At 45.7% G+C, this 14,031-nt stretch overlaps 1 protein-coding gene and 1 long non-coding RNA gene across 4 annotated transcripts in view; one reads left to right on the top strand and one right to left on the bottom strand.

Annotated features, from left to right (window-relative positions):
• CLSTN1 (calsyntenin 1) overlaps window positions 1-6,040 on the bottom strand; it is a 58,434-nt gene extending 52,394 nt beyond the window's left edge. For 2 of the 3 annotated variants that reach the window (XM_081923531.1, XM_081923533.1), the window contains exon 1: window positions 5,617-6,040. In XM_081923531.1, the coding sequence (XP_081779657.1) occupies window positions 5,617-5,692 (76 nt within the window). In that variant the 5' untranslated portion in view covers window positions 5,693-6,040. The remainder of the gene's footprint in view (window positions 1-5,616) is intronic. The other variant, XM_081923532.1, reaches the window with a different exon arrangement.
• The window catches only part of LOC309377010, a 182,052-nt gene that overhangs the window by 105,774 nt on the left and 62,247 nt on the right, over window positions 1-14,031 (top strand). The window lies entirely within an intron of this gene.

The following is a 14,031-nucleotide window of genomic DNA, read 5'->3' as shown; positions in this document are numbered from 1 at the left end:
CTCAGCAACTGTGCTCTATTTCAAGTATATATAAAATCAGCCATAGGAAAAGAAACATTTACATTTTAACAGCAAAATAACTCCCAAATCACATTTTTGGAAATTTGAACCGAAAAAGCCAGATATAGGACAATGTAGCTTCAAGGTACATTATCTACAGATGAGCAATAAGGCAGACAAAAAGAGCACACAATTCTAGCACAGTTGCCCACATATACCTATTGCTAGTCATTTGTGACACACTGTTCATCTCAATCAACTCTCCTATACAGAATACAACACTAATAGCAAATCACAGGACATTCATCTTTACATATTTGTCTAAGCATATTGCTAGGGGTGAAAACTTGCATAGAACTGAGCTGTAAAATTGTTTTAAGAATATACCAAGGGGACAGCAGTTGTCCCAGAGTTGCAAATAAATCCAAGAAGTTTACTAGTCCACAATAAACCCTTACTAGCCCAAAAAATAGGCTTGATACAGTTTTCCACTGGCTACTATGGAACGCTTCTTTCAAGTTTAATTTCAGAGAGGGAAGGTATGAGAGGAAAGGAGCCCATGGGTGCCAAGGAAGGCCTTTCTGGGCAATTATGCACCCATGAGCGCTGTGTTGGCAACCCATGGCATACATCAATATGAAATGGGGCAGTACTAAACTTCCCCACTCCCTTACTAAAGCATGATCATGTGCATATCACATTATTAGAGTGTGTCCTTCTGGCATAAGATGCTCAACCTAAGGTCATTTCTCATCTGTCCCAGGTTCGCTCCTCAATGGCATCTACAGACAGGACCGGGAAACTCCCCTTGTCCAAAAACATTGGAGAGAGCTGCTGCCAGTCAGTGCAGAGTAGACAATACTGCGCTAGAAGGACGATGAGCTGACTCAGTATTAGGCAGCTTCTTGGGTTCCTATTTAAAATAAGCCCTTTAATTCAAAAATATGGGGACTGAAATCTTGCTTTTTAAGGAAGGAGGCATAATTCAGTAGTGCAGCAATATCTTTGCATGCAGAATGTATCAGGTTCAATCTGCAGCAACTTCAGGGGGGGCTGGAAATGTGCCCTTGTCTGAAACTGTGAAAAGCTGCTGCCAGTCAGAATAGAGCAGGCTTCCTCAAACCTGGCCCTCCAGATGTTTTTGGCCTACAATTATCATGATCCCTAGCTAAAAGGATCAGAGGTCAGGGGTGATGGGAATTGTAGTCTCAAAAACATCTGGAGGGCACAGTTTGAGGAAGCCTGGAATAGAGGATACTGAGCTAGATGGACCAGTGGTCTTGTTCAGTATTAGTCAGCTTCCTATGTTCTTAGATATGAAGAACAGGAAGCACCATAAAGACCAACATGTTTATTGTGACATAAACTTTTGTGGACTGGAGTCCACTGATCCAATAGAAAACATGCATGGTAATAAACATGTTATGTCTTCAAGATGTCAGAAGACTTTACTGTGTTGTTGTTACGTTGCAACACACCAACCCTCTGGAAATAGCTACAGTGAATGAAATTTAAGAGACAAGCACAGTTGTGAATCCATTGGGATGAAAACTAAACATTTCCACAGATGATTGAAAGGTTCAGTTTTTATCAGCAAAATACCCCAACATCACCTGTACCACCTTAAAAATAAATCAGTTTGAAGTCAAATGGGTTGTGTCCCATGTTAGTCCTACTCTGCGTAGACCCATTGAAATTTAGACATGACTAAGTTAAACTTCAATGGGTCTACTCTGAGTAGGACTTAGTGAAATGCATGTCTATAAAAATATTTTAAATGGCACACGTTTTAAACAGCAATTAAGTCATCTCACAATATGATTGGGGGGAGTTCCGGCTCCACATTTAGGGAAAGAAACATTTGCAATCCCAGAAACACAATCTGCAATGCGTCCTTACTTCCCAGCTCAAGGCCCAGCGATAACACAAGAGCTGCAAAAGGTTAAACAGCTAGAAAGGTGTGAGAAGGGATTGTGTTTGCTTTAAATGACATAAAGCACTCTCAATGAAATTGCAGCAGTTTAAGGTTCCCAGAGATTCAGTAAGGTGTCCAATTCTCTGCATCTATTCACAGCTGACGATAAAAAAAACCAATTCCACCATCTAAAATACCATCACTGCTTGGAAAGGGGTGGGAAGGGAATCATACTCTCAACAGAGAAAGAGCTTTTGCAAGCCTAGAGACAGACAGTATTTACACCATTGTTAATCTCATCTGATTGGTCCAGTTTAACCTTGCCTTGCCACAAGCAACAACTGCTGTCTCTTATCATCAAAGGGACAAACAGAAGTCTAGTTGGGAAATAATTTGCGGAGTGTGAGAGAAATGATTTGCATGACAAAAACAAAGAAAGTGTGTGCCCGCAGAGAGCTGCTGCGGACTCCCTCCCCCCACTCACAAGCAGTGCCATTATACCCCCCACATTCCATTCCTCCCTGCTAACCCAGATCATGAGCCAAAGTGGGCAGCGGAGGACACAGCCTGGACAGCCAGAATCGCCCGCCAGATAAAAACACTGGCAGTCTCTCTATCTGGGGAGTAAGCAGGTTTTCTTTCCATCTCCAACATGATCAGGTTGCCCTATGGAATTTTTTCCTCACTGCCGGAAAAAGGGAGGGAGGGGATTATACCAAAGCAAAACAAAGCAAGAGGGAGGGGGGACACTGCAGGCACTGTGTAAACATTCTCCGAGACCCTGTAGGCCAGCATATATAGGGGGCACCTTTCTGTCACCTTCTAGAACCCATACATAAGCTTCCTCCATCTGTTCCATACGGCACCGTATAGACTTGAAGGGATAAGAAGCCCATCACCACCAAGGACACTGCTATTTCCTTCCCCATTTGCACTCTGATCCAGATACACAGAGCATATGATTTGGGGATATGATTAAGCCTTGTTAAATCCCTATAGGGGAAAGGAGCTCAACATACAGGAATGCAGGGGGGACGGACGGCATAGGGTGGTATAAAAGAGGCATCACTGGAGAAAAGAGTGATAGATGGACTTAACCTCAGAGATAGATTCATGGGCACAGGCGATTAAATTGTAAAACTACAGAGTGAGGAAGGCTATCCATCATCCCCTTTCCTGAGGGGGGAAATAGTGCCCCCACACACTAGAAAGATGTATCCTCTTAAAAGAGTGAAAAGGTAGGAGGAGCGATCTTCCTAAGCCCCCCACCTCTTATCAAAAGATGCCCTTGCATGAAGGACTCCACACCTCCAAAGTCAGATATATGGAGGGAAACAATTCCTTTGGAGGGTCCGGAGACTGGGTCCTTCAAACACATGTGCCTTTCTGAGATGGTTTAAAACCAGGGGAGAGGGAGGAACAGAGGAGGCAGAGAATAGCTTTTATACAGAATGTGGAAAGGCCAATGGTGGTCCAGAAAGTACATTTGGATGTAAGAGTGTGGGGTGGTGGACAGAATACTAATAATTAATAAGCACAGTGGGAAGGCAAACATTGGGGGGGGGGCAGAGATGTAGGAAGTACAGGCCCCCTAAGAGGAAAGCTACAGGAAACAGCTTCAAAAAGACAGGCTGACAAATGCATATTCGCCAAGCCATACTTAGAGGTGTCCCTGAAGTGGGGTGGGCAGTATAAGGTAAGTATCCTGTCCGTAGGAAGGTGCTGGTTTGGGGGTCTGGGAGAGTGCTTTAGAAAGGGGAAGAGTAAAAGAAACAAGCAAGTGTCTGTATGAAAAAGGTATTTGTGGGTTTAGGAAGTTTGTTTATCTATGTGTGCTTAAGGGAGTGAAATGGACAAGTGAAGAAATACCTGCATTTGGATTTACTGCTAATGGCATGTTGGTGTTTCCTACATAAGTACTATGTTAAAAAGAAGGGAGGTATTCTACTTAGATGGGAGGAGGTATTGCTATGAATGAGGTGGGGGACATGGGATGAAGTGGAAAGGGAATCAAACCCGCCCCCCAAAGAAAATACAAGAAAGTGAGTGCATGTATGGAAAAGGGAGTATTGGGTGTATTATGAAACAACAATGCTATATTCTTAATATAAGGAGGGACGTAGTGCAGTAGGGTTACATCATTTATTAAATAATGGAACGTTATAATATCCTTGTTAAAAAGGGACTATTAATGATGCACTGTATTATAATGGACAATATAAGTACAAGGATAAAATATTGCATTATCAAACAATGCAATATTAAGCACTATACTCTATTAGGTATTAATAGTTTTCTGGCTGAAGAGTGGAACCTAAGTACTTTAAATATATACTTTATAAATTATTCATTCAATTAATATATTTCTATTATTAAACGGCTGTGGAAGATTACATATAAAAGTATGAATTTGCAACTGTGTCTATATCACTACTAAACAAAGCAATACTAAAATATCCTTATATTAATGGCTGCAATATTAACGTGTACATTCATACATACATACATACACACACACAACCATTGTATTTATACATACAGTATTACATCAGATATTATATATTACACACCTAATCCTATACATATCCACAGAAGTACATTGCACTGACTTCCATGGGGCTTAGGATGAATATCCATCTTAAACGCATACACACCTATGAAAGCATACTGCAATAATAAAGATATATAACATTATCAAATCATGCAATATTTATACTAAGCACTGTCAGACAACTGCACTTTACAGAAAAGGATCCTTTAAAAATGCAGCAAGATCTAATAAATAAGAACACTGGGTGATATTCACACAGGGTACACTCATAGGAGACCCACTGAAATTAATGAACCTAAATTACCCATGTTCACTAACTTCAACGGGTCTACTCCAAGTCGGACTAATGTGAAATGCCACCCGCTGTTATCATATTGTGTTCTGCAATAAGCATCCCAATACAGTTAAACAGACATCTTCCCATTAGGAATACAGAATGAGGCTAACAAATAATTACAATATCGCATGTGCAAAAAAAGGGGCCCAGTACTGTTTCAAGGCGGTTCTCCTAAAGCAAATACAGCAAAACACAACACATGAATAAACCACCACCACCAATCAAACAAACAAGCCAGCAAATCACGATATTGCACAGCGCGGTAAGTGACCCACAGTAGGTTCTAAAGAGCAATGCAATCGCAGCGCAGGCACAACAAACGAAGCAGCAGCAGCATCACCTTCGTCGTCCTTATTGATCCTTTCCATACCAATGCTACGTTATTATTATCATCATCATCATCATTATTGCAATGTCACTGCTGTCTATATTAGGGCAACGCAAATCTTCTTTATATGCACATATACATGCGTGCATAAAAGCACGCATACCTGTATCTATCCGTATACAGAAAACGCGCGCCCAAACACACATACGCGTCTATCTACATATGCATATGGATAGACATTGCTGCAAGAAAAAGGGAAAACGCAAGCACTGTTACGAAGGTCTCCTTGGCAAGGCAAGTGCAGCACCGTGCCTAAGGTGCTATCAGTTAAGTGCAACGCTAAGGCGTTATCCTCCAATGGCACTAACGGGGTGGGGTGGCTGGAGACCTGGACACCCCAACCTTTTTTAAAAAAAAAAATCATCACACACACAATATTAATTGCTGTTTTCCTCCCCCACCCTCCCCTCCGCCTCCTGGCTCACCTCGGGCAGCGCGGACCCGTCCGCAGAGCAGCGCAGCCAGGAGGAGGCAGGCGGGCGCCAGCCGGGAGGGCAGCATCTCTGCTAGGCCGGGAAGGCGCTTCTCCGCCTCGCCTCCTCCTCCTTCTCCTCCCCGGCGCCCCCCGACCGACCCCCCGTTGAGGGGGAGGGCAAAAAAAAGGGGGCTAAAGGAAACGGGGGGCGGGTATTCGCGATACTAATAACGACACATTAATAAATAATAGCAAGGGTAGTAATAAATAAAAAGGGTGAGGGGGTGTCCGGGGGCGGAAAATAAAAGGGAAGGGAGGAGAGTCAGCCGTTCCTCTCAGCCCAGCCCGGCCGCCGCGTCTTCTCTTCCTCCTCCTCCTCCTCAGCCCGCCGCTGGCTCCGCTGGCTTGCGAACTAAGATGGCGGCCCGCTCCGCTCCCTTTCGCCGCTCCCTCCCGCACCGGTTGCCAGGCGACGGAGCGGGGGAAGGAACCAACTGGGAGGGGAAAGGAGGGTGGCGAGGCGGAGGGGGAGGAGATACCATCGTGCGGAGTGGTGGAGGGGGGAGGAAAGGCAGAGGCCGAAGGAGAGGGGAATGGTAGGAGAAACCGTGATTTCACACACACACACACACGCTGGAGGAGGAGAATAGAATCGTGGGGTTGGAAAGGATCCTGTGGGTCATCCATTCCAACTCCCTGCAATGCAGCAATCTCTGGACCCAACGTGGAGCTCCCTTCCAGCTCTACATTTCTATGATTAGAGGAATCATTTTACTGGGAGATCTCAGGTGCAGGTGAAAAGCAAAAAAAGGGCGTGGAGCTGAACTGCGGAACTGTCTGCAGCAGGAGGCAGTGATGGCCGTTGGCCACCTGAACCAATAACTTTAGAAAAGAATTCATGGGGGGGGGTCATAGCTGTCAACTTTCAGATTTGAAAATAAGGGAGCAGCAGCCTCAAAAATAAGAGATTAGCAGCCTCACCTGTCCCGGGGACAGTCCACGGGATACCTAACAATCCGGCATAGCAGCGGGAAGCAGCGGAAACGGTGCTGGAATATAACAACAACAACAACAACAACAACAACAACAACAACAATTTATTATTTATTCCCCGCCCATCTGGCCGAGCCTCCCCAGCCACTCTGGGCAGCTTCCAATCAAGTGTTAAAAACAATACAGCATTAAATATTAAAAACTTCCCTGAACAGGGCTGCCTTCAGATGGCTTTTAAAGAGAAGATAGCTGCCTCATTACATTTCCAACATTTATTATTGGGCAAATGGTATATTTTTGCTAATTTGACTGGGGTCATGTACCACCTGTAAATCATTTTCCGGTATCCGGGCTGAACGATGGGGTTGGAGACGATTCTTCAGGTATACAGGACCGAGGCCGTTTAGGGCTTTAAAGGTCAGCACCAACACTTTGAATTGTGTTCGGAAACATACTGGGAGCCAATGCAGATCTCTCAGGACCGGTGTTATGTGGTCACTCCCAGTCACCAGTCTAGCTGCCGCATTCTGGATTAATTGCAGTTTCCGGGTCACCTTCAAAGGTAGCCCCACGTAGAGCGCATTGCAGTAGTCCAAGCGGGAGATAACTAGAACATGTACTACTCTGGCAAGACAGTCCGTGGGCAGGTAGGGTCTCAGCCTGTGTACCAGGTGGATCTGGTAGACAGCCACCCTGGACACAGAATTAACCTGTACCTCCATGGACAGCTGTGAGTCCAAAATGACTCCCAGGCTGCACACCTGGTCCTTCAGGGGCACAGTTACCCCATTCAAGACCAGGGAGTCCCCCACACCTGCCCACCCCCTGTCCCCCAAAAACAGTACTTCTGTCTTGTCAGGATTCAACCTCGCCATCCATCCTCCAACCACCTCCAGGCACTCACATAAGGGAATTTCCCGCAAAAAAAGGGAAGGTTGACAGCTAGGTGGTGGGTGAGGTTATTGATGGCTGATAGCTGCAGTGGCTGAGCGCTGCCCCACAGCTGGAGGCAGTCAAGCTTCTGAATACCACTTGTTGGAAGCTGCAAGAAGGGAGGGTGCTCTCGTGCTCGGGTCCCACTTGCTAGTTCCCCACAGGCATAATATGGGTGGCCACTGTGAGAACAGGATGCTGGACTAGACCCAGCAGGCTCTGCAGGGTTGTTGTTGCTTTAAAAAGAGGCATTTACCCTGCCTCACCCCCTGCTTACATTAAAGTGGGCTTGCATCTGATGCTAGTCCTGCTCAGAGTAGGCTCATTGAAGTTAATGGCATATAGCCTATCTGTACCACCAGTGACGGGAGGAAGCACGTATATTCTAACAACAATTACAAAGAAATTGCGATCTTTGTATAGCCGATAAAAACATGGAAAATGGGGGAAAAGAGAGACACTGATGGGCATGACCTAATTTAGGACCATTAGTTTCTATGGGTCTACTCTGAGTAGGATTTTAGTCGCAGACAACCCACTGTGAGTGCTGCCCCCCAGTTGGAGAACCAAGGAACTGAGCTTCTGAGAATTTGGGAATCCAAGCTTGGGGCTTTGCATATGTTATAAGAATTTAAAGGTCTCAAATATAGAATAAATTTTGATAAATGCACACATACCTAAATATATGAACCATGTGATAGTATGGGAGAGCACTCCTGTAGCCATTTTGACTCTCCCAATGACCTCAAATATTCCTCTACAGTAAGGGAGTCAAGTGGGGAAAACCTTCCCATTGCCTTTTTGCTTGCAAATCCTGTCTTAAGGGCATATTTGTGTATGAATAGGGTGAGCCTGTGACCTGGATTCAGGAATTAAAGCATTAGCATCACAAAAGAATGGCCAGGGTGCCCAGGTAATGCAATCAGTGACCATTATCAGGTATCCTGGCAGACAGGATTTCTGGTGTAGACCCCCTCCTTATGTGATGTATGTATGATGTTTTAGGGGGGTGGTCTTGGGCTACAGGGTGGGCAATTTCAAAAATCTACATAAGGGCTTCCCACCATTGTTCAGGGTTTTCCTCCCTTCTGCATGTGGTGAGTGGGGACCCTGTTGCAACTGTTTGTTTCCTTTAATAAAGATCAGGCTTACTATCCACTTTGTTTCTCAATATACATACTCTGGTTGGCCTCTGTTTTCTCCTACCGATAAGGAACCCATTTAAGGACTCTATACGGGCTCCGGAATACCCCATAAGGGAAAGGGAGCAGGTTTCCCCCCCCCCTTATAACACATTAAGGACGCAGGTGGCGCTGTGGGATCGAAAGGTCGGCGGTTCGAATCCCTGCGGCGGGGTGCGCTCCCGCTGCTCGGTCCCAGCGCCTGCCAACCTAGCAGTTCGAAAGCACCTCCGGGTGCAAGTAGATAAATAGGGACCGCTTACCAGCGGGAAGGTAAACGGCGTTTCCGTGTGCGGCTCTGGCTCGCCAGAGCAGCGATGTCACGCTGGCCACGTGACCCGGAAGTGTCTCCGGACAGCGCTGGCCCCTGGCCTCTTAAGTGAGATGGGCGCACAACCCCAGAGTCTGTCAAGACTGGCCCGTATGGGCAGGGGTACCTTTACCTTTACCTTTATAACACATTAAAACCGCTTTGTTCTTACTCATAAGTCCCACTTGAGTTCAAAGGGATATAGGATTGTGATATTACAGTTGTAGATCTACCTATTGAAATCAATAGGCATGACTAAATGAGGTCCTTGCTATTTTCAACAGGTTTACTGTGAGCAGGACTTAGTGGGAGAGCCACTGCCAAGTGCAGACAGTTCTGAGCTAGATGGACTAACGGTCTGACTTGGAGTCAACTGACTTTCCGTGTTCCAGAATGGTTGTGGGAGAAACCACAACAAAAGTGCTCACATCCTACTCTACCTAGAAGATGAAAAATGCCCCTTCTAGACCTTTGGCTCTATTATATCTTTGAGCAAATCTCTGCATTTTCAGAGCAATGCAAATTTCATTTCAATAACCTCACATTTCAGTTGTGTTGTGTTGCATTCTAGCAGGTCAAGTTAATAATAATAATAATAATAATAATAATAATAATACAGTAATAATAATAAATAATAATAATATTAATAATAATGCTGCAAGATTTCCTCCCATTTGCACACTGTCTGGAATGGAGCGGAAGGGGCACTATCAACAATAAATTCCAATGTCTCCATCCATTTTGCATACCCTTGCAAGACCACGTGGGGTTTGCTTTGATTGAAAGGCAGGAGGGGAGGGAAGAGGGAGGCAGAATAGCACATAGCAACTGATGCACTTTCCACTGAGCACAGCTTGTGTGTGAAAAGTGCACACGGGGTGCCCGAAGAGGAGACAGCTGATTGCAAATCACAACTGCGTTCCAAAACTCTTTATTGGGTTAGTGAAGGATCGCAGGGAATACTGGAAGACACACAGAGCGACATCCCACGTTGCATTGTGCAGAATTTCCCAGCGGAACGGAACCCCTGCTGCAAAGGGTTCATTTCACACACACCACAAACTTAAAGGCCCCCCCAAAAACCCTTTGAGATTAATCTTGGGGAGTGTAGCTTGTGAAGGATGTTGGGAATTGCAGCTCAGTGAGGGATAGAGTACTGATCACAGGTCACTCGCTCCCTCTCAGCTTCCTCGCAGGGTTGTAGTGACAATAAAATGGCAGAGGGAATAATGTGTTATTGAGTTATAATGTCCGTTTATGTTTATGAATATGTGTTTGTCCTCAGCCCTATGCCCACAAGTTCTTGAGATGAGCAGAAGAAATATAGTATCTGAATGTCATAACATGTACAGTTGACAGGTAGCAGCTCTCCTAAGTTTCATATAGGGGATATTCCCAGCCCGCTTTGAAGATGCTGGGGTTTGCACCTGGGGGCTTCTGCATGCAGAGCAGCTGCTCTACTGCTGAGTTGTGGCTTTCCCCCTAAAAGTTAAGTAAGGTCACATCCGCACAACACACATTTAAAGCACTCTTATACCACTCTAGCAGTTTGTAAACGGTATCAAGAGTGGTTAGAAGATCTCTTGCAGAACTATAGTTCCTGGCACCCTTAACAAGAAAGAAAAGTCACAAGTCAGGGATGAGCAGCCAAGGGATGGAGGGCTGAGGAGCAGCCCAGAAGACTGTAAATAAGTAGCACCCTTATCTGTCCCCCCTTTTTTTTTGCTTTTGCTGGGGGATAGTGGCTGAATTTAAAACTGGAGCTGTGAGTTAAACCACAGAGCCTAGGACTTGGCAATCAGAAGATTGGCGGTTCGAATCCCCACTACGGGGTGAGCTCCGGTTGCTCGGTCCCTGCTCCTGCCAACTAGCAGTTTGAAAGCACATCAAAGTGCAAGTAGATAAATAGGTACCACTCCGGCAGGAAGGTAAACGGCGTTTCTGTGTGCTGCTCTGGTTCACCAGAAGCTGGCCACATGACCCGGAAGCTGTACGCCGACTCCCTCGGCCAATAAAGCAAGATGAGCGCTGCAACCCCAGAGTCGGCCACGAACTGGACCTAATGGTCAGGGGTCCCTTTACCTTTAAGAACCTAAGAAGAGTCTGGCTGCTGTATCAGACTAACGTCCCACCTGGTCCAGCCCAGCATCCCCTTCTCATCATGGCCAACCAAATGCCCCAATGGGAAGCTCGCAAGCAGGATCTTCTGATGCTTTTTATCATGGAGAGTTAGCACTCCTAATTTCTGGACCATTCTGGCTGTAGGCCAGTGTATAGAGAACCATAGAATTGTAGAGCTGGAAGGGACCACAAGACCTAGTCCAGCCTCCTGCAATGCAGGAATCTTTTTGCCCAACGTGGAGCTCGAACTCACAACCTTGAGATCAAGAGTCTCCTGCTCAGCTGACTGAGGCTGTGGAAGAGGTTGGTCCTAGAGAATACAGAAGCTGATCATTCTTGATTTATACTGTGCTACCCTCAGTTTTTATTTATTTGTTGGATTCCGGTCCTGCCTGTCTTCTGTTAGAATCTTAATGGGTGATGTAGCTAAGAAAAGTCCTCTTGCCTAGTAACCTGTTTTCACAGTGACCGACTAGGTGCCCATGATGTAAAGCCTGCAAGCAGGATTTGAATTAACAACACTCTCCCCATTTCTGATTTCCCATTAACTGGTATTCTGAGGCACAACGCCTCTGGCAGTGGGAGTAGAATGTGGGCATCATGGCTAGTAGCCAACGATAGCGCTGTTTGTTTGTTTATTTCTATCCCACCTTTCCCCCCCAAAGAGCTCAAAGGTGGTGGACACAGTTTCTCCTGCTCCTCATTTAATCCTCTACAACAACCCTGTGAGGTGGGCCAGGCTAAGAGAAAGCGACTGGCCCAAAGTCACACCTAGTGAGCTTCATGGCCGATTGAGGGGTTCGAACCCCGGTCTCCCACATTGTAGTCTAACAATCTAACCCCTACGCCACACTGCCTCCCCCTCCATGAATTTGTGTAATCCTCTTTTAAAGCCGTTTTTGAGGCGGTACTGCAGCAGAAGACATGGAATGAAATGCATTGTGCCGGCAGGCAACCAAAGATTCAGTGTTATTGAGACTCAGGCCTGGGCTGTATTAGTAGGAAACCATCTTGTTCTTTCACACTCTGCCACCACCAAGCTCACATCAATAATTAAGATGTCTACAACTTGTTCATTAGCAAATGAGCTCTTTGTCTCCCCGTCTTCTGTAACAATTTTCTAATGAGGAGCCAAAGGAGGCAGGAGGGGGAGAGAGAGAGAGAGAGAGAGAGAGAGAGGGAGAGAGACTCAGTTAGGCTTGATATCTAGAGACCAGCATACACCTTCCCTCCCCTTTTTTCCTCCCTGATTGGAAGCCGCAAAGCGAGCAGGCTGAGATTATTTTTAGAGCAGCGAAATTATTCGCCACCCTTTTCCCCCCTTTCCACAAGCACACACCTACGAGCTGTTTCTCTCCCCGTGCGAAATAAATAAATAAATAATGCAGAATATGCTTTAGAGCCTCTGGGATATTATTGTTTCCAGTTGGAGTTTTATTTTTAAATTTGTCACGTGCTGCTTTCCTTGCACTGGGGAATGGCAGATGGGCCCCAGGCTAACTTTTTATTTTTATTTTTTAAAAAAATCAATATAACAGATAACTTCCTGTGGCTGTCCTCCCAAAGTATCTCACCCTCCAGCGAAAAATAAAGCATTTTAAAAAACAAAGCAAAGCAAAGCAAAAGGGAAAAGGGTGTTGCTCTGGTCCTATCCATGCTAAGTCTGGGTCTTGCTGCTTTCTTGATGGAATGCAGAGGAGCCAGTCAAAGGGAATATCGTTTAGGTCTGTTGATTTATTTACCAGCGTGCATAGCTCAATTTGCCATGCAGATGCTCCCTGAAGGTGCTGAGTGCATTTCAAATAAGAAATAATACAAAATGGAAAGCTGCAAAAAAAGGGCTTTGCTTTTTGTTTTATTACAAAGAAGGGACCACCAGATAAAATCTATAATAACGAAACAGCAAAACAAGCTGCTTAAAAAAACAACAACCACAAAACTCTTTGCAAAAATAACGTAAGAAGAGTTTGGCAGCTGGATTAGGCCAGTGGCCCATCTAGTATCCTGTTTCCACAGTGGCCAACCAGATGCCCGTGGGAAGCTCAAAACCTGAACCTGGGTGCAACAGCAACTCGTATTCAGAGGGATAGTGTGTGCCGATGTGGAGGTAGCCTTTGGATTGTCAATAATGTTCTCTCTACTCAGGGCAGACCCATTGAAATCAATGGACATGATTAACTTAAATTCTGATTTAAGCAAGTCTAAGCTATGGTTTTCCCAGTAGTGATGTATGGAAGTGAGAGCTGGACCATAAAGAAGGCTGATCGCCGAAGAATTGATGCTTTTGAATTATGGTGCTGGAGGAGACTCAAGTCCCATGGATTGCAAGAAGATCAAATCTATCCATTCTGAAGGAAATCAGCCCTGAGTGCTCACTGGAAGGACAGATCCTGAAGCTGAGACTCCAATACTTTGGCCACCTCATGAGAAGAGAAGACTCCCTGGAAAAGACCCCGATGTTGGGAAAGATGGAGGGCAAAAGGAGAAGGGGACAACAGAGGACGAGATGGTTGGATAGTGTTCTCGAAGCTACCAGCATGCGTTTGACCACACTGCGGGAGGCAGTGGAAGACAGGAGTGCCTGTCGTGCTCTGGTCCATGGGGTTGCGAAGAGTCAGACACGACTAAACGACTAAACAAGACAAGACTATGAGTAGGGTTTGGGACGCGGGTGGCGCTGTGGGTTTAACCACAGAGCCTAGGACTTGCCAATCAGAAGGTCGACGGTTCGAATCCCCACAACGGGGTGAGCTCCCGTTGCTCAGTCCCAGCTCCTGCCAACCTAGCAGTTCGAAAGCACATCAAAGTGCAAGTAGATAAATACCTTCTGGCGGGAAGGTAAATGGCGTTTCCGTGTGCTGCTCTGGTTCACCAGAAGCGGCTTAGT

This window comes from Podarcis melisellensis (assembly GCF_964234715.1).
Source record: "Podarcis melisellensis genome assembly, chromosome: 8".
NCBI lineage: Eukaryota > Metazoa > Chordata > Lepidosauria > Squamata > Lacertidae > Podarcis > Podarcis melisellensis.
The sequence above is the reverse complement of the archived record's forward strand: the minus strand, read 5'-3'. Positions and strand labels throughout refer to the sequence as shown.